This window comes from Aedes albopictus, chromosome 1 (genome assembly GCF_035046485.1).
Source record: "Aedes albopictus strain Foshan chromosome 1, AalbF5, whole genome shotgun sequence".
In the NCBI taxonomy this organism is placed as follows: domain Eukaryota; kingdom Metazoa; phylum Arthropoda; class Insecta; order Diptera; family Culicidae; genus Aedes; species Aedes albopictus.
Genome location: NC_085136.1, coordinates 150855908 through 150879054, shown reverse-complemented (window position 1 = coordinate 150879054; position 23147 = coordinate 150855908). Strand labels below are relative to the sequence as shown.

At 38.6% G+C, this 23147-nt stretch overlaps 1 protein-coding gene across 1 annotated transcript; it reads right to left on the bottom strand.

Moving 5' to 3' along the window:
- Nucleotides 1-20693, bottom strand: LOC115257039 (glycine receptor subunit alpha-2-like). Its single transcript, XM_029856291.2, has 3 exons — nucleotides 19982-20693; nucleotides 793-988; nucleotides 1-729 (listed from the first exon to the last, which is right to left on the bottom strand). The coding sequence occupies exons 1-3, from the start codon at nucleotides 20059-20061 to the stop codon at nucleotides 406-408; spliced, it is 600 nt and encodes a 199-aa protein (XP_029712151.1). The 5' UTR covers nucleotides 20062-20693; the 3' UTR covers nucleotides 1-405.
- Nucleotides 20694-23147: the final 2454 nt, after the last annotated feature.

Genomic DNA, 23147 nt, shown 5'->3' with positions numbered 1-23147 from the left:
GTGGTAGGAAAGTATATTGAATTAATAATGTAAATGCTTGATTTTTTTTTGTATGAATATATCCATTGAAGTAGAAAGAAAACTTTTAAGTTATTTACAACACTCACCTGCCCAAAACAGAATTTGAATCTCCAGAATCATATTATTTGGCAAGCAATAACGATATACCAAAGACTTTCTATTTTTGTTGGATTTTGTTGAGCTGAAGGATCCAGTAATATTTTATGCTGAGCTTTCTTAAAAATTTACTGGATTTCATTCTTTGTAAAAAAGTTCCTGGTAATCAGCGGGATTTACTGAATGAACCAGTAAATGAAGCTGAACCTCAGCTTCACAATAAATCACACCCGACAAAATTCAGCAAAAATTTTTACGGATGTATTTAGGCATAACACCAATTTTACCTCATCCATACTTACAACTTTCGATCATCATCGAGCAGACCTGCGTATCGTGCGGATAGGATTCGAACTTCATGGCACAGGACAGCACCAGGGTCAGCTTGGACATGTACAGTAGCGTTTTGTCGTGATAGAGCCACAGGTAATGGTTTGGTATGCTCATTTCGTGGAAGGTGACCTTTTTGGCGTTCTTAAAGAAACAGTCCGGTCGCCAAATGTTGTGCAGCCAGTCGACGTCCAGTATCCGGTACTCTTCGCTCATGTTCTCCGGCAGCCGCAGCCTTGGGTCCCGCCAGCTTTGTGCCAAAAATATGTCCGCTACGTATGTCTGTAAGAGCGAAAAGGTCAAGTGCCACAAGCACAGCAATCAATTCATGCACCGGTAACTTACCATTGATTCTTCGTTGATGGAATCTATTGACAGAACGGTAACGTGAAAATACACAACTGTCGGTTGACCCAACAGTTTGGGAGCACGATTCTTATCGTACGTTTTGTGATGTTGTGGAAGAATATCGGACAGCGATAAACTAACGGCGTGGTGTTTGGAAAGTTCTCCTATGTCGGAAATGTTGACGTAGTTATTGCTGAAAGTTGTAATAAATATTCATCAATTTTGTATAGCAAGAAAAAGCTGGTTAGCGGTAAAAAAACAATAACTGCAATATTTTTAATAAGAATGTTGACGTAGACAAACCTAAACTGTAAGTGGTTGCTTCGAAGATGTAAGAGTACATTATAACAAACAGTTGTTTGGATTTGCTTAATGTCTGAAAACTCTGGAAAACAATCAAAATAGTTGAAGAAGTAAGCATTTAATTTGAACTTGCTGCGACCTGCTAACACCATGCTTTAGTTAAAATTACATTCAGCTCAAAGCCTTGTTTCTCTTTCCGAACTTCATAAGAAAAAAATAAGTAGGAAAAAGAAATCATTTGTTTATTCGCGTTATATTTAAACTTTTGGAGCCGGATTGTTTCGCCGCTGATGCCGCAGCTTCACTAGTCTTGAGCATGTTCGTTTCATCGCTGCGGTCATATAATGATCCCTCCTCCGGCCCTAAAATGTCGTCGCACTAAAGATCGTTTATCTGACTGGGTTTGCTTGTCGCAGTAATGTATATGCTTAGTTAGATTGAATCTTTTTAGAAATGTGATTGAAAAATAGCATTTTTTTTTTGCGTTACGCTTTCCGGTCTACTTTAGTCGACCATCTTCAGACGCCTTAACACATTTATTTGTTACGTACATTATTCACATTATTATAAAACATTTAAAATACGACTCTTTAATTTAGCTGACTAATTTAACAGTTTCGTCACACGGTCATTTTTCCCTTATGGTCATTTATCTCTATATACCCCTCTACCCCGTCTAGTCTTCATCACATGTTTCTCTCATTCGCCATTTTTTCTGTTCCTTTGTCTCATGGTTGTCGTCTCTACTTATTGTTGTTTTCTCAGTTGCGCTTGCGCCAGTCGGCGGTGTACATCTAATTAAAGTAAGTTTTTGAGAGACAATCCAATCCTTGTCATTATAAAAGCAGACAAGACTGCAAGACAATTATCTTGGAAGCAGAAGAACTTCATGGCAAGATGAAGAGACTACTCAGCGATGGACACACCTATAAGAAGCTAATGACCAACCAAACCAATAGCATCTTGAATAAAATCAACGGCATCCTCGATGAGTGACAAAACGAAGGATACCTCGACTCACACAAAGAAGAGTGGACCATACACAGTCAAAGAAACAGATGTAACAATTCGAGAAAACAAAACAAGCTGATAAAGTTGTTAAGAACAGAATTGTAATTGTATGTAATTGTAATTGTACATCAATAAACTTAGCGATAAAAGCATACCATTATACTTTTTATAATTCATCATAAAGAAGGAACCTATGAAGTATTTCACTTTCGAATAGCTACGCTATAGGGCACCGCACTGTTTTGATTTTGTATGGGATTTTGACGTTTCGTGGCCTTGTTGTTTACAAAATGTCTGTAGGAGTGAAAGAGAAGGAGATAATTTCATGCACTGCCCTATTCATCCTTAAGGGCTGTTTGCAGTTAACCAGGAATTTGTCAGCCTACCTTGATCCATGGGAAATTCTTTGCCTGAACCATTTTTTTCTACGATCGCAGTACGCAGTTGCGAAGAAATGCCTGTTCACCGTAGCAAGTTTCTGCCAGGAATCAATCAAGGAGTTACTTGGGCCATTGCTTTCGAACACAAAACTGGGCTTTAAGGGGGAGATATAATATAATATATGCAACCCATTCAAATTACGTTAAAGTCCTAGAAATGTACCCATTCCCTATTTTTCAATAGCATGCCTCTCAGTCATAAATAACCATTTACAACTCACTTCTACTTCATCTTTACCGACAGTCAAAGCTCTCTGGAGGCTGTTCGGTCAATGAAACCGATGAAGCACTCAGCGTACTTCCTTGAGTGCTTTGTCCAAACGCTCATACACCATCACCATAGCTTGGGTCCTGTTACATTGCTCGATTCCGGGCAATGAGAAAGCGTATTCTCTGGCTATGGTGGGCAAGGGCGTAGCCAGAGGGGGGCAGGGGGGGGCCGTTGCCCCCCCCTGACCGAGCAACTATATTCTAGCTTAACCGAAAAACCTAGATGATCAGAGCTGTTTTTGACTAGTAAAAATAAAATTCTCCTGCATCCTCGTATTTTTTTGATGTATGCAGGAATTCCTTCGGAAATTCTTGGAGAAATATCTTCGAAAATTCCTGAGAGTATTCCTTCGGAAATTTCCTGGAGGAATCCCTTCGCAAATTCCTGGAAGAATTCCATCGGAAATTCCTGAAGGAATCTCTTCGGAAATTCCTGAAGAAATTCCTTCGGAAAATCCTGAAGGATTCCATCGGAAATTCCTGGAGCAATTCCTTCGGAAATTCCTTGGGCAGTTCCTTGGGAAAATCTTGGATGAATACCTTCGGAGATTCCTGGAGGAATTCTTTCAGAAATCCATAGAGAAATTCGTGTGGAAAGCCTTAGGTGAATTCCTTACAAAACTCCTGGACAAAATAATTCCAAACTTCCTGGAATGCTTTTGGAAATTCCTAGAGGAATTCCTTCGGAAATTGCTGGACGAATGTCATTGAAAATTCCTGGAGGAATTTCTTCGGAATGTCCTGGAGAAATTCCTTCGGAAAGTCGTGGAGGATTTTTTCGGAAATACTTTTTGGATTTTTTTTTTTGGAAATTCTTGCAGGAATTCCTTCGGAAATACCTAGCGGAATTCCTGGAGGAATTCCTTCGGAAATTCCAGGAGGAATTCCTTCGGAAATCCCTGGAGGAATTCTTTCAAAAATTTCGGTAGGAATTCCTTCGGAAATTGCTGGACGAATTCCTTTGGAAATCCAGGAGGAATTCCTTTAGGAATTCCTGAAGGAATTCTTTCGGAAATTCCAGGAGGAATTTTTTCGGAAATTGCGGGAGGAATTCCTTCGGAAATTGCGGGAGGAATTCCTTCGGAAATTGCGGGAGGAATTCCTTCGGAAATTGCTGGACGGATTTCATTGGAAATTCCAGGAGGAATTCCTTCGAAAATTCCTGCAAAAATTTCTTCGGCAATTACTGGAGGAATTCCTTCGGAAATTGCTGGACTAATTCTTTTGGAAATTCCTGGAGGAATTCCTTCGAAAATTCCTGGAGGAATTCCTTCAGAAATTCCTGGAGGAATTTTTCGGAAATTCTTTTTGGATTTTTTTTTTGAAATTCCTGGAGGAATACCGTCGGAAATTCCCAGCAGAATTCCTTCGGAAAATCCTGAAGGAATTCTTTCGGAAATTCCGGGAGGAATTCCTTCGGAAATTCCATTAGGAATTCCTTCAAAAAAAATCCAGGAGGAATTCTTTCAGAAATTTCGGGAGGAATTCCTTCGGAAATTGCTGGACGAATTCATTTGGAGATTCCCGGAGGAATTCATTCGGAAATTCCAGGAGAAATTCCTTTAAGAATTCCTAGAGGAAATTTCTGGAAGAATTCCTACCAAAATTCTTGGAGGAATCCCTTCGCAAAATCCTGGAAGAATTCCTTCGGAAATTTATGGAGAAATTTCATCGCAAATTCTTTGGCAATGTCCTTCGAAAATTCCTGCAAAAATTTCTTCGGCAATTACTGGAGGAATTCCTTCGGAAATTGCTGGACTAATTCTTTTGGAAATTCCTGGAGGAATTCCTTCGAAAATTCCTGGAGGAACTCCTTCAGAAATTCCTGGAGGAATTTTTCGGATATTCTTTTTAGATTTTTTTTTTGGAAATTCCTGGAGGAATACCGTCGAGGAATTCCTTCGGAAATTGCTGGACAAATTCCTTTGGAGATTCCCGGAGGAATTCATTCGGAAATTCCAGGAAAAATTCCTTTAAGAATTCCTGGAGGAATTCTTTCGGAAATTCCTGAAGGAATTCCATCGGAAATTGCTGGACGAATTCCATTGGAAATTTCTGGAGGAATTCCTACCAAAATTCTTGGAGGAATCCCTTCGCAAAATCCTGGAAGAATTCCTTCGGAAATTTATGCAGAAATTCCATCGCAAATTCTTTGGCAATGTCCTTCGAGAAATCTTGGATGAATACTTTCGGAAATTTCTAAAGGAATTCTTTCAGAAATTCCGGGAGGAATACCTTCGGAAATTGCTGGACGAATTCCTTTGGAGATTCCTGGAGGAATTCATTCAGAAATTCCAGAAGGAAATTCTTTAGGAATTCCTGGAGGATTTCTTTCGGAAACTCCGGGAGGAATTGCTTCGGAAATTCCTGAAGCAATTCCTTCAAAAATCCTGGAGGAATCCCTTAAAAAATTCCAGAAGGAATTCCTTCCAAAATTCTTGGAGGAACCCCTTCGCAAATTCCTGAAGGAATTCCTTCGGAAATTCCTGAAGAAATTTGTTCGGAAATTCCTGAAGGAATTCCTTCAGAAATTTCTGGAGGAATTCCTTCAGAAATTCCTTGGGGAGTTCCCTCGAAAAATCTTGGATGAATATCTCCGGAAATTTCTGGAGGAATTCTTTCAGAAATCTATAGAGAAATTCCTGAGAAAATCCTTGGATGAATTCCTTAGGACATTCCTGAAAAAAAAAATTTCAAAACTTCTTAGAGGAATGCTTTTTATGATTCCTGGAGGAATTCCTTCGGAAATTACTTGACGAATTCCTTTGGAAATTCCAGGAGGGATTCCTTCGGAAATTGCTGGAATAATTTCTTCGGAAATTACTGGAAGAATTCCTTCGGAAATTCCTGGAGGTATTCTCTCGGAAATTCCAGGAGGAATTCCTTCTGAAATTCCTGGAGGTATTCCTTCGGAAATTCCTGGAGAAATTTTTTCGGAAAGTCTTTCCCTCGAATATTCATGGAGGAATTCCTTTACAAATTCCATTAGGAATTCCTTCGGAAATTGCTGGACGAATTCGTTTAAAGGTTCATGGAGGAATTCCTTTGGAAATTCCTGCAGAAATTCCTTGGGGAGTTCCCTCGAAAAATCTTGGATGAATATCTCCGGAAATTTCTGGAGGAATTCTTTCAGAAATCTATAGAGAAATTCCTGAGAAAATCCTTGGATGAATTCCTTAGGACATTCCTGAAAAAAAAAAATTTCAAAACTTCTTAGAGGAATGCTTTTTATGATTCCTGGAGGAATTCCTTCGGAAATTACTTGACGAATTCCTTTGGAAATTCCAGGAGGGATTCCTTCGGAAATTGCTGGAATAATTTCTTCGGAAATTACTGGAAGAATTCCTTCGGAAATTCCTGGAGGTATTCTCTCGGAAATTCCAGGAGGAATTCCTTCTGAAATTCCTGGAGGTATTCCTTCGGAAATTCCTGGAGAAATTTTTTCGGAAAGTCTTTCCCTCGAATATTCATGGAGGAATTCCTTTACAAATTCCGTTAGGAATTCCTTCGGAAATTGCTGGACGAATTCGTTTAAAGGTTCATGGAGGAATTCCTTTGGAAATTCCTGCAGAAATTCCTTGGGGAGTTCCCTCGAAAAATCTTGGATGAATATCTCCGGAAATTTCTGGAGGAATTCTTTCAGAAATCTATAGAGAAATTCCTGAGAAAATCCTTGGATGAATTCCTTAGGACATTCCTGAAAAAAACATTCTAAACTTCTTAGAGGAATGCTTTTTATGATTCCTGGAGGAATTCCTTCGGAAATTACTTGACGAATTCCTTTGGAAATTCCAGGAGGGATTCCTTCGGAAATTGCTGGAATAATTTCTTCGGAAATTACTGGAAGAATTCCTTCGGAAATTCCTGGAGGTATTCTCTCGGAAATTCCAGGAGGAATTCCTTCTGAAATTCCTGAAGGTATTCCTTCGGAAATTTCTGGAGAAATTTTTTCGGAAAGTCTTTTTGGATTTTATTTTTGGAAATTCCAAGAGGAATTCCCTCGAAAATTCATGGAGGAATTCCTTTACAAATTCCGTTAGGAATTCCTTCGGAAATTGCTGGACGAATTAAAGGTTTAAAGGTTCATGGAGGAATTCCTTTGGAAATTCCTGCAGAAATTCTTTCGGAAATTCTTAGGGGAATTTCTTCGGAAATTCCTGAAGAAATCCCTCCGGAATCTCTTGGATGCATCCCTTCTGAAATTCGTGGAGCAATTATTTCGGAAATTGCTGGAGGAATTCCTTCGGAAATTCTTGTAGGAATTTCTTTGAAAATTCCCGGAGGAATTCCATTGGAAATTCCTGGAGGAATTCCTTTGGAAATTCCTTCGGAAATTCCTGGAGAAACTCTTTTGGAAATTCCTGAAGGATTGTTTTTTGGAAATTCCAGGAAGAATTCCTTCAGAAATTCCAGGAGAAATTCTGTCGGAAATTCCTGGAGAAATTCCTTTGGAAATTGCCAAAGGAATTTCTCCATGAATTTCCGATGCAATTCCACCAGGAATTTTGCCAAGGATTTTCCGAATGAATTACTCCATGTATTTCCGAGAGAATTCTTCCAGGTATTTCCGAGGGAAATCCTCCAGGAACTTTCGGAGAAATTCCTCCAGGAAATTTCGGAAAAAATCCTCCACAAATTCCTGGAGGAATTACTCTAGGAATTTCCGGAGGAATTCCTCCAGTAATTTCCGAAGGAATTCTTCCAGGAATTTTCAAGGGAATTCCTCTTGGAATTTTCAAAGGATTTCCTCCTGGAATTTTCGAAAAAAAAATCCTTCATGAATGTCCGAAGAAATCCCTCCATGATTTTTCGAAGGAATTCCTCCAAGAATTGCCGAACAAATTCCTCCAGGAATTTTGCCAAGGAATTTCTAAAGGATTTTCCGAAGGAATGCCTCCATGAATTTCCGAAGGAATTCCTGCAGACATTTTCCGACGGAATTCCTCTACGAATTTCCGAAGAAATTCCTCGAGGAATTTCCGGAGGAATTCCTCCAAGAATTTCCGAACAAATTCTTCTAGCAATTTTCAAAGGAATTCCTCTTGGAATTTTTAAAGGATGTCCTCCTGGAATTTCCGAAGGAATTCCTCCATGAATGTCCGAAGGAATTCCTCCATGAATTTCCGAATGAATTCCTCCAGGAATTTTGCGAAGGAATTTCTAAAGAATTTTCAAAGGAATTCCTCCAGAAATTTTCCGACAGAATCCCTCCACGAATTTCCGAAGAAACTCCTCGAGGAATTTCCGGAGGAATTCCTCCAGGAAATACCGAAGGAATTCCTCCATGAATTTCCGAAGGAATTGCTCCAGAAATTTTCCGAAAGAATTCATTCACGAATTTCTGAAGAAATTCCTCCACGAATTTTCAAAGGAATTCCTCCAGGAATTTCCTGAGAAATTCCTCCTTGAATTTCCAGATTAATTTCCGAAGGAGATTCTCCAGGAATTTTCAAGGAAGTTCCTTCTGCAATTTCCGAAGGAATTCCTCCTGGAATTTCCGAAAGAATTCCTTCTTAAATTTCCGAAGGAATTCCTTCAGGCATTTCCAAAGGAAATCTTCCAGCAATTTCCGAAGGAATTCCTGCCGGGATTTTCAAAGGATTTCCTGCCGTAATTTCCGAAGGAATTCTTTCATGAATGTCCGAAGGAATTCCACCAGGAATTTTCGAAAGAATTTCTCCACGAATTTCTTCACGAATTTCCGAAGGAGTTCCTCCATAAATTTTAGAAGCAATTCCTCCAGGACTTTTGCGAAGGAATCGCTCAAGGATTTTCTGAAGGAATTCCTCCAGAAATTTCAGGAAGGAATTTCTCCAGGTATTTCCGAAGGAATTACTCCAGGAATTTCCGAAGAAATGCCTCCAGGAATTCCCGAAGGGATTCCTCCAAGAATTTCCGAGGGAATTCCTCCATGAGTTTCCGGAGGAGTTTGTCTAGGAATTTCCGTAGGAATTCCTCTAGGAATTTTCAAAGGAATTTCTCCTGGAATTTTCAAAGGATTTTCTCCTGAATTTCCGAAGAAATTCCTCTACGAATTTCCAAGGAAAATCCTCCCGGAATTTCCAAAGAAATTTCTTATGGATTTGCCTCCAAAAATTTCCGAATGAATTCCTCCAAAAAATTTTGACGGTTGTCCTCAAAAAATTTCCTTAGGATTTTCTCACATAATACCCAAACGTGTTTCTGAAGGAATGTTTGAAGAAGTTTCTCAAGTTTTCGTAGGAGTTCCGCAATATATTTTTGAAGGAATTTCCAAAGGTATTCCATAAGACATTTCAGACATATGTCAAAAAAATTCCAAACGTACTCCTTTAACAATTTCCGAATTTTCCTAATCAAGAATCAAGAATCCTTTTTAAAGGAATTCTTCAAAGAATTTCCGAATGAGTTCCTCTAGGAAATAAAAAATCACAAAAAGCATTTCTTCAGGAATTTCCGAATTTTTTTTTAAAGAAGTTTTGAAAGTTCTCTAAAGAAATTCCTTATGAAATTTCAGAAGAGATATCTCATGAGACTTTTAGTGGATTTTTTCAATATTTTCGAAAGAATTGCTTCAGGAATTTGGGAAGGAATTCTCACAGAAATTTCCGGATGAATTCCACCAAGAATTTTTGAAGGTACCCAAGTAACCACAAGCATTATATCATAACATTAATTCAATCGTATTATAGTTTAGCTATTGCGAGATAACTTTTATTCTACACCTGTCAAGTAATAAAGCGTTTACTCTACATTATGAAAGCATTGAAGCATTATGAGATTTTGACAGTTCGGTATAGTTCTATAGGGACGTTGTTTAATGCTTCATTGCATACCATGTTAAAAGCTTTATGGCAATCAATAATGCCAGGATTTATTACTTTATATATGCCGTTACTAATGCTTTCATCGTTGTAAACAGAAAAAAAACCCTCAGTTCGAAAAAATGTGAAACATTTTTAGAAACACAACCATTTAAAAGAAAAGAAAAACAAACCCAAATTTTCATGAATTGCTGCGTAGAACTTGGATTATTATGCTCAGATGTTGCTGTTTGAAAATCCAAATTTTTGTATGTTTTTTTTTGGTTTCTGCTTGGGACATGAATACAATCAGATGCTGTGGGAACAAAAATTATGTGGGGTTGAGATATTGGTTTCCTTATTTAACATTGTGCCCCAATTTCATAAAAGAAATGATAGAAGTGAGCACGTATGAAAACAATAATAACATAATCAACACAGACTAATTTATATCTTTATATTATCTTCGTTTGTGGAATCAATCGATTCTATAATCGCTTGTTTTCGAATGGGTTTGGAAGAGTAAGATACTGATGGCATTCAGACCCTAGCACAACTTTTTAGAGCTCAATAAAGCACGAACTGAGTATACGTTACTTTATGTTGCACATTTTTCCAGGTGCAAAATACATGGTAGCCGTAGCACAGTGTTAGCGCGTCCGAGTTTCATCGCGGTCCAGTTTCAGCAGTCTAGGTTCAATTCCCGAAACAGAATAAAAAACATCAGAGTGAGAGTATCGGAACAGGTATGAGTAGATAAAAATAGACAGAAAAATGAAAAAAATACTTTTTTTTCTTTTGTTGACATGATGCCTTAAGTATGCATTCCATACTATTTCATTGCATTAGCTATATGGCACAAGCATTTTATATGCTTTAGCAATCGCCACAGTAAAGCTTGCTTTAAATCAACAATAGTGGCGCCACTTTCGACTTTAAACCTACTTTAATGGTACCTAAATGACAAAACAACTTTACATCGCATGTCATATAATACACTATAAAACAAAATTAATGCGCTATATACAGCGTCATGGTTACTTGGGTATTCCTCAAGGAATTTTCGGAACAATTCCTCACAAAAAATCCGAAGGAGTTCCTCAAGGAATAGAGTAGCGAACCAACTTGGGCAGCGGTCGGTATTTTGGGCACTCTTCGCTATGAAATCTCGGATACTTATTCAAAACGACGTATTAACATAGGATTTGCGTGTATTATACGTCGTTTTGAAAAAGTATCCGAGAAATTTTGTACACGGCAAATTTTATTTATTTATTTATTTACACATAAAGTCAACAGATAAAATGTTTACCCCAATGACATAAAAAAAAAACGAAAGATACATTATTACAACTAAATTTAACAGAAGATACGCTTAAAGCTACGCTTATTTACTAAACGTGACACATTAAAATCAAATAAAAAATAACAAGTATTGAACAAACGGGACATATCACGAACCGGCTCATGTAGGCTGTAATTGGTGTTTGCAGGTGGAAGATTGAGAAACGGGTGAGATCTTAGACTACGGCGGCGTGTGTTTATATGCAGCATTCCTAGAAGATCAGGGCAGTCTATGTTGCCTTGCAGAAGATCTCCTACAAAGCAGACTTTGGCCACATTGCGTCTAGCACTGAGAGGTTCCAAGTTAATTAGTTGACAGCGGCTTTCATAGCTAGGCAAAGTTAGCGGATTCCTCCACCTGAGATTTGATACTAACAGTATCTCATCGCGTTCCAAAAATTGTGTCAATAGGTTCAGAATTGATTGAGTTATTGCAGAAAACTGCCCAAAATAGGACCCCTGCCGTGCCGAGATGGTTCCACTTCCCTATTCTAAATCTAATTCAAAGAAATTCCTCAAGGAATTCCCGAAGAATCTTCTAAAGGAAATCGTAGAAGAACTCTCGAAGGAATGTCTTATGAAATTTCTCAAGGAGCTTTAGAAATGAAGGAAATTTAAAGATTTTTTTCCGGTAATTCCGAAGGAATTCATTAAAGGATTTTTCGAAGAAATTTGTCCAAAAAATTCTTAGGTTATTCCCCAAGGCAAGGAATCTTAGTTTGATTGGAATTTTTGAAAGAATTTTCGGAAAAATTCTTAAAGTATTTTCTGGAGCTTCTCAAACGGATTTCTGGTGGAATTAAGAATGATATTTAATAAAATTAATTAATTATCTTTATTAAAGAGATTTTCAGCACAGTTCATGGCTGGTTCATCTCTGAAGAATGATATTTGTAAAGAATTACTGGGGAAATTCTCAAAAGAATGCATGTAGAAGTTCGTAATAAAACTTCTGGAGGAATTATTGAAGAAACTTCTGAAGGTATTTCCAACGGAATTACTGCAAGTTTTCCGAAGGTAATTTCTGCTGGAATATCTACATGAAAATAACCTGGAAAAATATTAAAGAAATTTCTGGAGAAACTGCTGGATAAATTCAAATTCATGATGGCATTTGTTAAGAAATTCCTGAAGCAATATCTTGAGGAATTTCTCAGAATTTTAAGCATATATGATTCTTCCATTGAACCATTCCTGTAAATCACCCATATGTCATGCTTCACTTTTATTTTTTTTTTTTTTTAAATGATGAAGTATTTGAGCTCCTTGTTACTGCAAAGTGGTTTTTAGTGTAAGGGTGCTCGCCCCCCCCTGGCAGAAAAGCTGGCTACGCCCTTGATGGTGGGCGTTACCGAAAGCAATATTTACGAGCGTCAAATCGCCTTCGACATTTTTTTTGCATTGGTCCGTTAGGAGACCTTAATCAGCTGGCAGCACAAATGGCGAGATGGAGAAATGGAGCACTCTATCATCCCACAGGTGTCGAAGAAAGCATCTTGCCGACCCTAAGGTTTGAAGATGGGTGTTTCATCCTTGCTGGGAGTAACATGGCCCTTGCTCAGTTACATGTTGTTACATGACTGATGCGGTGTAACCTGTAACATCCTACAGGCCCATGGCGCATGATTCTGTAAAAAACCGCATTACAAAGTTGTTCAAGGTCGTCCAAGAACTTCCGCGAGTAAAGGCCTCAAGGTCTACTAGCGTTATCAATCATTTGTTGTTTCATTAGGTACTGATACGATGCAACATCACACAGATCCATGGAGCACGGTTTTTTAGAGAACTAATTTTCAAAGATGTTCCAGGTAATCTAAGAACTTCCGCGAGTAAAGGCCTTCAGATTTAAAAGCGTAATCATATGATTTTTGCTACATTACTGTACGGTGTATCATCCTACATGTTCATGGAACATTTTTCTGTCACTAACCAAAGATGTTCTAGGTCCCCTAAGAACATGATACGTTGAAACGTTCTAAAGTATCATGGAGCATTGTTCGGTAGAACACTAGTTTGCAATAATGTTCTAGGTCCTCCAAGAACCTCCGTGAGTGAAGACTTTAAGATCTACAGTATCGGACAATAAAAATGCACTAAAGCCGTTTTCCCATACAAACTTGTCAAGTTTAGCCTGTCATATCTCAGTTATTTCTCAACCGGTTGATTTAATTTTTCTGTGACGAACTACAAAACATTTCAACTTTTAAAATCTATTGAAAAAGTTCGGTGATAACTATTGATACAAAAGTTACAGATAGGTTGAATTTTGACAATAAAAATGTACCAAGACAAAAAAATATATGGCAAAATATGTTGAAAACAAATCATGTTGATCTCTTCAGCAAACTTATTCATCATCACACAAGAAACATATTTGCTGAAGACACCATAAAGATATGACGGTACCATTTTTTGCTACAACATGTTTTGCCTTGGTGCATTTTTATTGTCAAAATTCAACCTCTCTGTGACTTTTGTATCAATAGTTATTACCGAACTTTTTCAATAGTTTTTAAAAGTTGAAATGTTTTGTAGTTCGTCACAGAAAAATGAAATCAACCGGTTGAGAAATAATTGAGATATGACAGGCTAAACTTGACAAGTTTGTATGGGAAAACGGCTTTGGTGCATTTTTATTGTCCGATACTGTACATGCGTAATTGGTGCAGAATTTACAGGACTATAGAACATTGTTCTGCAAATAACTAATTTCCAAAAATTTTCTAGGTCCTCCAAAACATCCACGTGTAAAGGTCTTAAGATCTACAAGCGTATTCAATGTTTTTTTTTTCATTACTGATACGGTGTAACATTCCACATTCTACAGATCCATTAAGCATTGTTCTTTAATGAACAAATTTTCTAAGACATTCTAGATCCTCCAAGAACTCCCGCGGAGGTCCATGGCGCATTGAAGAGAATTATTTTACAAAGATATGCTAGGTCCGCCAAGCACTTTCGCGAGTAACGGTCTTAAGATCTACAAGGACTATCAATGGATTTTGGTAACATTACTAATGCGGTGTAACATCATACAGGTCCATGGAGCATTATTCTGTAAAAACTAATTTCCAAAGATGTTCTAGGTTCCCCAAGCATTCCCGTAAATTGAGCCCAGAAGATGTAGCAGGGCTATCATTCCCTACATCCTACAGGTCCATGAAAGACAGTTCTGTAGAGCCTTGATGTTCAAGAATGTTCTAGGTCATCCAAGAACTCTCCCGAATATAGGCTTTTAGATTTACAAGCTTGATCAATGGGTTGTTATTAAAATACAGATGAAGTGCATGGTTTATGGTTCATGGCCAAGACATGGTTAGATGCGGTAAGGGTACGGGTATTCAGCACGATCATGCTGAGGAAATTTCCTTGACTTGGATTGACTGACAGAACTAAACTCTGTAGAAAGCGTGGAGTGGAAGGCCACATCTCCAGGAAGTACAACTTGGCACCAAAACGCCTCATTTGCACGGCGAATAAAGGTCACACGACGGGCCAGCCTCAATGTCCAGGCACGCAAGGAGCTCAAACCAACCGACGATAATGTAGGTTACACAGTTATATCTGAACCACTGTAAAGCCGCACAACAGTTGCTGTGACAGTCAGTTTTAGAGTCAAGTACAGACTACCTATCGAACTCATACCGCATCCCTCTCGTTAACGGGAGCTGGATTGGTAGCGAGTAAGGCCATGATAGTGGCGATCTATACAACCGGTCGTTTTCCGTTCCATGAAATAATTCCCACGTTGCATGATGGCTTCTTTAAAGCGAAAATCAACAGGGTGTACTACTGCAGTTGTGCCAACCCCCCCCCCAACCCCGAACGTAGGCGACAGAAAAACCTACAGTAGGAAAGGTGCAGAGTCCATCATTGATGAGAACAGGTCTAAACCCTAGCTCAGACTGGAGGGCCGACGATGAGTACACGCATAGCGACCTTCTGGCGATTCTATAGAGGGTAGAATACGGCCACAGCCGAAGGTAATCGACAGTCATGGAGGATGACACCAACGATCTATCCGGACTTCGGCTCCGAATCCGGACGGTATCCCAACAGTAGCAATCAAGACGGCTATCCCAGACGGCATGTCTTGACATGTTCAGAATAGCTATGTAGATGTGCAGATATGCAGAGGTGAATTTTTTGAGAGGTGGAAAAGGCAACGATTGGTTCTACTTCCCATACCTGGGAAGCCACCTGGAAATCCGTAGGCATTCGGACCTATCTGCCTTCTGGACACCGCAAGGAAAATGATGGATCATTTTGTCGAGGCTAATGGACTATAGCGAGAGACCAGATGGCTCTGGGCTCTCAGATAACCAGTTCGGCTTCCAGAAGGGTCGATCGATGGTGGACACTATTATTGCTGTAACCAAAACGGCCGAGATGGCGCTCCAAAAGAAATGAAAGCGTAGGGGGGGTGGGGGTAAGACGGGCCGGGTGGGTAAGACGGACCACCGACTAGTTCTGGCACTTAAGAGCTGAAATTTGACATTCTTTTACGATTAACTCTATCTTCTTATCAGTTGATGATTATTGAACCACTCCATGAGAGAATACATATGTCAAAAGTGCAAAAAATAATCAATCATTTACCAGGCTACACGCTTTTGTGCTGGGATCTAATTTGGGGGCGGCAGTAAATAAGCTTTTTAACATTAAATTGCTAAGTTTTTGCATTTTATTTTGAGTTTCCCAGTAGTTTTAAACTGTTCCATCCTATACACAACGACATTCAGGTAAATTTCATGGATTATAAATAACGGTGGTGGAATGAATATTTTGCGTTGTGTGGGGGTAAGACGGTCCGCCTTGAGGGTGGGTAAGACGGACAGTGTTGGGGTTACTTTGATAGTGCCGTAAGAAATACATTAAGACCCACACATTGTTCACAGATTGAAATCTATGGAGTACAAAAATGATTGTGGAAGCCGTATAAAGCATTTCATATTGATTTTTATTCAAATATTCATTTTATTAGAATTTTTGCTGTTGGAACAGTTTGAACTTTGTAAAATTACCAGAGCATTGCATACTGTTAGGCGTTTATCAGTCTATGGAGGTTTCCAATTTACAAAATAGATTTTAATTTGCAGAAACACGTTTCGCTAAGAGATTTAAGGCCAAATTTAGATTCTATTATGATTGATCTACCGAATACAAACGGCCACAAACATCATTTAACACAATTAGAGGCGTATAAGCAAAATTTTCAAACGTGCCCATCTTACCCACCCTACCGGTCCGTCTTACCCACACTGTTGAAAAACATACATTTGGAGATCACTTTTTAATTATCTCAAAAGTCATGGAAAATCAAATTTTATTGCAAAATCGGCTTGCAGACTGTAAAGTACGTTAGTTGAAGTATATAGTATGGAGATAAAATTTTAATTATCGCATTGTTTACACTGTCAAAATAGAGTGTTTACTAAACATGTCCGTCTTACCCCCACCCCCCCTATCCGCTATTCCGCGTTAGTCACACTGAACGTGAAGAATACGTTCAACAGCGTAAGGTAAGCCGCCATCGAGTGCACCATTTACCAACTATAAGGCCAGGATAGCCTATGCCGGATGCTGGAGAGCTATTTCAAGAATAGAGTGCAAATATATGACACCGAGGAACGCGAGAGGAGCTACAACATCACCGCGAGGGTATCTCAGGGTTCCATTCTGGATTCAGTATTATGAAGAGCGGCATATAATGGCGTATTGAGGCTCACACTTCCACCGGACGTAACGGTGGTCGGCTTTGCCGATGATATTACCGTCGTGGTATACGGGGAGTCGATAAAGAAAGTGGAACTGACTAGAGGTGGGCAAAAAGGCTCACTTCAGTGATCGGAACTGAACCGCGTCCATCACACTAGTGAATCGGATCTGTAGAGCGGATCAGCGGTTCAGCTATAAATGATCATGATCAAGCCTCACCGAACGAATGGGATTGCTCGCTTCCAGTATTCTTTGAAACACAGCTTGCGACACTCATTCTCTTGATGTGCTAGCATAGCATATCCGCATTATCTCTCTCCCAGCGCCATCAGCACCACACAACACACTGCTGAAGAACCGAACGAAAGAAGTATGTATTGTACGTGCAGTTGAATCCCGGAATTTTCGACTAGCGAAGTTGGATTTTTCTCCAAATCCGTGCGTCGGACCTAACTTCGGAAGTGGTGCGCTGTATAGCGGACCAGGTTTACTATACAGCGCACCACTTCCGAAGTTAGGTCCGACGCATGGATTTGGAGAAAAATCCAACTTCGCTAGTCGAAAACTCCGATTTTCAACTAAATTGAGAATAATAATGTGTGAGTGCGGGTTGGGTCGTTCGGATCCAATGAGGTACAGATACAGGTGGCGCAGATAAACATTGCAAACCACTGGTTGTCTCTTTTGTTCTACCGCTGATCAAATGCAACTCAATTAGTGACGTCACTAATTGAGTTGCATTTGATCAGCAGGAGAACAAAAGAGACAACCAGTGGTTTGCAATGTTTATCTGCGCCACCTGTATCTGTACCTCATTGGTTCGGATCAGCTCTGCCCGGACTGACGGTACGGCTAGGCTACCAGCTCAAGCGGATGAGAGCTGGGAGCGAGAGCTCCTATGGGTATTTTGTGGCTGCAGGGCTACACGCAGAACTCGATGTACACAGAGCAACGAGTAACTTTCACGCAGCGACCGAAAAGACAAAAGAATTTTCACGCAGATTTGTGTAACACCGGATCAGCACATTTTTTGTGTTAATCCAGTCGTACACAGATATGAGTGAAAAATCCTTTGTCTTTTTGCTCGCTGCATGAAAGTTACTCGTGCGCTGTGTTGTCTCATTTTAAGGGTGTAGTGGTGAGGGGCCATCGCTGTTGGCTGTGCTTGCTTGGCGCGAGAAAAACACGCGTCGTGCAGTTGTGTTTTGGAAATGATGGACCAGAGCAAAACAAAGAGAACCTATCGGTTCTTTTGAGCTCTTTCCCACAGATGCATGTAAACAAGTGATCCGGCTCTCTTTGTAAAAGATCCACGCCTCACTCGTTCACTTTCCTGATACGAATCTTTTTAACGGGTCCGGATCTGATGGGCCTTTTCATTTGACGTCTTAAATCAGCTGATTGTTCGGGCGTTTGACAGTTCTTCTATGAAGATGACACGTTCTTGTTAGCAGCTGTTGTTCAAGCTTTGTAAACAAATGCATGCACGGATCTGTCACATGAAAAGGCCTATTGCCCATCTCTAGAACTGACAGCAACGCAAGCAATTGGCATAGTGAAGGACTGGATGAGATCGGGTTATGGGTACTTCAGGTAGTATCTACACAGCCTCCGACACGCAGGCTGTCTGGAATGCACATTGGTCGGGCTCCATACAAAGGGGCGGCCAAAACTCTCAAAAAACGAAATTGATATTTTTAAACTTTATTTCACCTTATAACAAAGATAATGTATTGTAGTTTTATGATTCTTAATTAAAAGCATACCAGCTTTTGTATTTCAATGACATTTTCACAGCCAAAGTGGCCTAAGTCATAAAATTGAAAAATGAATTATTTGAAAACAGTAAAATAATAATATTTTGAGAATGGAATATATGTTTTATGTTATCCAGCATATGAAAGCTTGTTATTGGACTGTTTGAATGCACGTATGGTGCAAAATTAATATGTCACAAAACTTTTCAAATTTTCATATATTGTACCTTAGGAATTTTGGTAATTTTTAAGTTAAAAAAACGGTTCGTGTCGTCACGTGTCGCCGCAATTTCGAATAGTACATCTTAAACATCATGCTTAGAGCTGCATAAAAACGTTTAAATATTTTGCAGAAATTTGCAGTTTTTCAAATTAGAGCTATTTAAAAAAATCATGTTTTTTTCATATATTTTACGTTATTTTTCCATTTTTGACCGAAATAAAATTTATCTTCCCACATTATTCACACGTTTCGAACAAAATTGATTGGATTTGATCGAATGATGATCATTTAATTAAATTCAAATTGATTTTCTAACAAAAAACACAAAAAATGAGTGGTTTACTGATTTTTACCGTTTTTAAAATTATTGAAGTTACGTAATTTTTGAATACCCCTTTATTAACACTAAAAATTCTATATAACATATCTAGACAACCTATAACTTCAATTAAACACATAAAAAAAGTTTTGGCCGAACTTTATCTATTTCCGACCATTGTGGAATGTGCAGACTGCGACGAGACCGCGAAGCATGTGCTCTTTGAATGCCCACGTTTCGTGAAGCAAAGGTCGAGTATGCAGGAGGTATGCGGTAAAGATATCACACCTGACACCATTGTTGAAAGGATGTGTACGGAGGCGGACAAGTGGGATCCCGTTACTTCCACGGTTTCTCGAATCGTACTTGAACTGTAATGTGCGAGCCGAACAACAGATAGTTGAGTTGGCCCCTCCCCAACCATGATATTGAGTTCAACTGGTAGTCTATGTACTAGCCAGGGGCAAGTGGAAAACTTAAGGCGGTATCTGGCGGAACGCTTACCATTAGACTGTACTCATTCACGGTCCTCCCCTTCTCGAAGTTATCCCTAACGGGCGAAACGGGAAGTTAAGAAATAAAGAGAATTTTAAGAGAGTTTTTAGTGGGTCGATCTCCACATACCCCTTCTTGGGTATCTAATCAGCAGATTATTCTCATACTATAAAAAGTGCATGTCGCAGGACACGTGACAGGGTTTCCTCACATCACTATTCAATATAATGCATTCCACATCTATTTTCTACACAGGATAGCGGAAAGTCAACGTTGAATAACTGTTCGCAGGCTGGTCAAGCTGTCAGCAATCCCTGCTGTTATGTAATATCGGTCCGAGGCGAGACAGTGATAGCAGTAAACATTTATCACCTCGCCAATATCACGTTGTATTTTACCTGCGTTGGCCAGTTCAGTTGGTTTAGTTTTGCGGTTGATTTATCACGAAACATGACGAGAAACAAAATGGCCACCTATTCGATAGAATTGCATCAACCGAACCGTAGCATGATCGCCTGACTTACCGATTATTTTTTGCCCCGAGTGTTGAACGAAGACAACTGGTCATTAGTGGAATCAGAAGCAGAGTCCACCTCGATATCATGTTGTTACTGTTGATGATTCATCCAAAAAGTTTGGCTTTGGTAAGCCTTTTGCTTCCGTTGCTTTTATAAATCCTTGGCCATGAATATTATTGCATTCACAAACGCCACCCACCGGACGAAAATTGATGGTCAGTGAGTTTTTCAATACGTTGCATATGGGGAACCGTTCCTCAGAGCGTAGAAGGAAAATCGTTTGCACTTGTAAGTCATCCAATAATAGTGGTTTCGTCTGCTGCATCGACGATTTAGCGAAATGGAGTTCGAAGTTCAATGCGTTGAAATTCTCATTAACGGTAATTGGCACAATTGCGTTATTGTTACAATATTCACATGGGTTATGAGCATAGCCCAGCTTCACAGTCTGAACCGAAGTTTTTTCCACTTCCAAAGTTTGGATTTCATCTTTGAATGCTAAACCATCGAAGCTTAAATCGAATATCCACAATGCGTATGGGATCCCAACCGACAACTGTTGTAGCGCTGCGAAAGATTTGCGATCCATAAATGTCAATTAGTTTGTAACAACGGCTCGAAATGGGTAGAAAGCATTTTGGTGAAAAATTTTCTTATTGTGAAAAATCAAACGCGCGAACTATACGAACCGAACGCGAAAGGTGAAAAAATGGAACTGGGCATGAAGATATCGATTACAATTTCACAAATATGTGGTGGAGGGTACAATGTTCATGAGTTTATATGACTGACTCAACGGAATGGTTGAATTTTAAAAGTTCCAAAGTGTTGGTAGTACTGATTTGTCTCTCATCCCTTAACATAAAAAAAATATGATAAGTTGTTGCAGAATAACGCACTTATTTCATTTAAACAACGTGCTCATCACATTCAGCGCAAAGCAAAAGTTGGTACAAATATGTGCATAAAAGAAATATTTATTGATTTATTGTAACGTGTTTACACTCAAGGTATTTCACGATTTCAATCTCCTCATAGAATTGCAATCAAAGCTAATGATGTTATGGAAAAAGGAGATCAAAATAAATATTAGTAATTAAAATAAATGGAAATTTTTTAAAAAAGCAGTTAAACTTAACTGCCTATAAATTGAATCCACTGTTTTATCATCACCACGTTCGTTTTTCTGTACTCTCTTTACCCTACCATTGTGTCTGTTTTCTTTTTTCATGAAGCCCCTGGGGGAAAAACTGAAAAAAAATTTCAACACATATGTTAAACTTCTTTTTGTAAATCTTGGAATAACTTACAAGATGAACCTCTAAAGCGCAGATTGGAAAAACCCCAGGAGAAATCCCTCGATAAATTCCGAAAATTTTCTTTAGAGGAATCCCGAGATAAATTCCTTAAGGAATCTTTGGATGAGTTCTGGAAATAATTCCTGTAAGAATCTTGAAAGGAATCTCTGGGGGAATCCCTGGATAAATCTCCGGAGAAATCTTGGAAAGGATATCGGGTATATCACGAGATGAATACTGAGAGTCCTTGGAAGAATCCATGGCGGATTATCTGGAGGAATTCTGTGAAAAATCCTAGGAGAAATAGTGGCAGAAGTCCTTGGTAAGAAACTAGAAAAGAATTCTTGAAGAAATCCTTGGACTAATCCCTAAAGAAATCACAGGATTGAATCTAAAGGAATGCTTAGTATAGTAGCAAGAGGGATTCTTTAAGAAATAATTGATGGAATGTTTCAAGAAATTCCTGGAGGAATCCCTTGACGATTCTCAGGAGAAATTTTGAGAGTAATTCAAAGAGAATTCCTGGGAGGCATTTAAGAAATAATCACAAGAGAAATCCCTCAAGGAATCCAGGAGATTCTGAAGATGAAGCAACAGAAATCCCAGGAGAAAGTATTTAATGGATCCCAAAAGAAATCTCTGGATCTGTAGGAACCAAACTTCTTCTTCCAGAAATCCTTACTTATTCACTCCAAAATGAAATCTACGACTCTTTTAGTCTTTCTATGTAAGATGTCAAAAGGATACGCTAAAGAAGTTTGTATGGACTGTTTCAGAAATTATAAATACACTTTGTATATTCAATTAAATGAACTGTTCTAATGATTTTTACCAACTTATATCAGAGTATAGCATATTGTTCTCCATATTTTTATATTTCCTTTCAATTGTTTTGATATTTCAAAGAACAGTCGAGTTCTCTAACAAATAACTTAATTTTTCAAATTTGCATTTGCACAAAGGTGTTTTTAATGATTTCAACATTATTTATCACTAAATACCAAACATTATCTAAATTTTTATCACATTCGCTTTCTCAGCAAGTTATCTATGTAATGCCTTGATCAAAATTTGGGAAAAATCGATAAAGGCTTTTCCACAACATTTTTTTGGAGATCAAGTTTCTTATTTTTTAAGGTATTCTACGGAACATAAGAACTACCACACAGTTTCTTAGCTTTCCTGAACGCATTTAATCTAAACAAACTTATTTTTTCAGCTCATTCGATCCTTCAGATGGCAAAGCTTGTCATACCATAAAAACGAATGCAGTAAGCAGTAATTAAGACATTCGTTTGATTAAAGTTTGTTGCTACTGGTGTTGTTGAGAAATTTGAAATAAAACAATTTGTTTTGAAACGGCCCGTAATGGTGGTTCTTGATCAGATATTCCAGTAAAAATTACTCTTACCAATCGTGAAATATCTTTTATTATCGATACAGCCATTTTTATTGTGCTTGGAAATTAAAAATTTTATCTGTGAGATTTTTTTCTTTTCTACTATGCTACATTTTTTGAACACTTTGTGCAACTTCAAATTTTATTCATCTAGTTTACAGAGCCCTATTTTTTAAATTTTACTAGAAACATCAACAAAATTGGTATTATTTGCTTCGTTAGCATGTTTACAATAAGAGCTAGAAGAAACTTTTTTGGATATGTAACAGTTCGTAGTACCCCCTCAGCAGGTTTGTGAGATTTTGTCGCGTTATAGTGTAGTTTCGTCTGTTTGTTTATTTAAAATTCAGGAAAGTGTTTGTGTTGTTTGTTTCCACTCTTTGTGTTTGCTGGTCACCCGAAAAGGACGCAGCCATATATAGCAGTTACCATCACCCGTCAAGATTAGCCACCAGATGACTCTGCCTTACCTGAA

What these genes read in the sequence shown, in the direction of transcription:
- LOC115257039 (XM_029856291.2), bottom strand. Translation starts at nt 20,061, where the DNA reads ATGATATCGAGGTGGACTCTGCTTCTGATTCCACTAATGACCAGTTGT. An exon ending in CTCGGGGCAAAAAATAATCG is followed by an intron (nt 989 to 19,981) that starts GTAAGTCAGGCG and finishes TACAACTTTCAG; the next exon opens with CAATAACTACGTCAACATTT. An exon ending in CCATCAACGAAGAATCAATG is followed by an intron (nt 730 to 792) that starts GTAAGTTACCGG and finishes TCGCTCTTACAG; the next exon opens with ACATACGTAGCGGACATATT.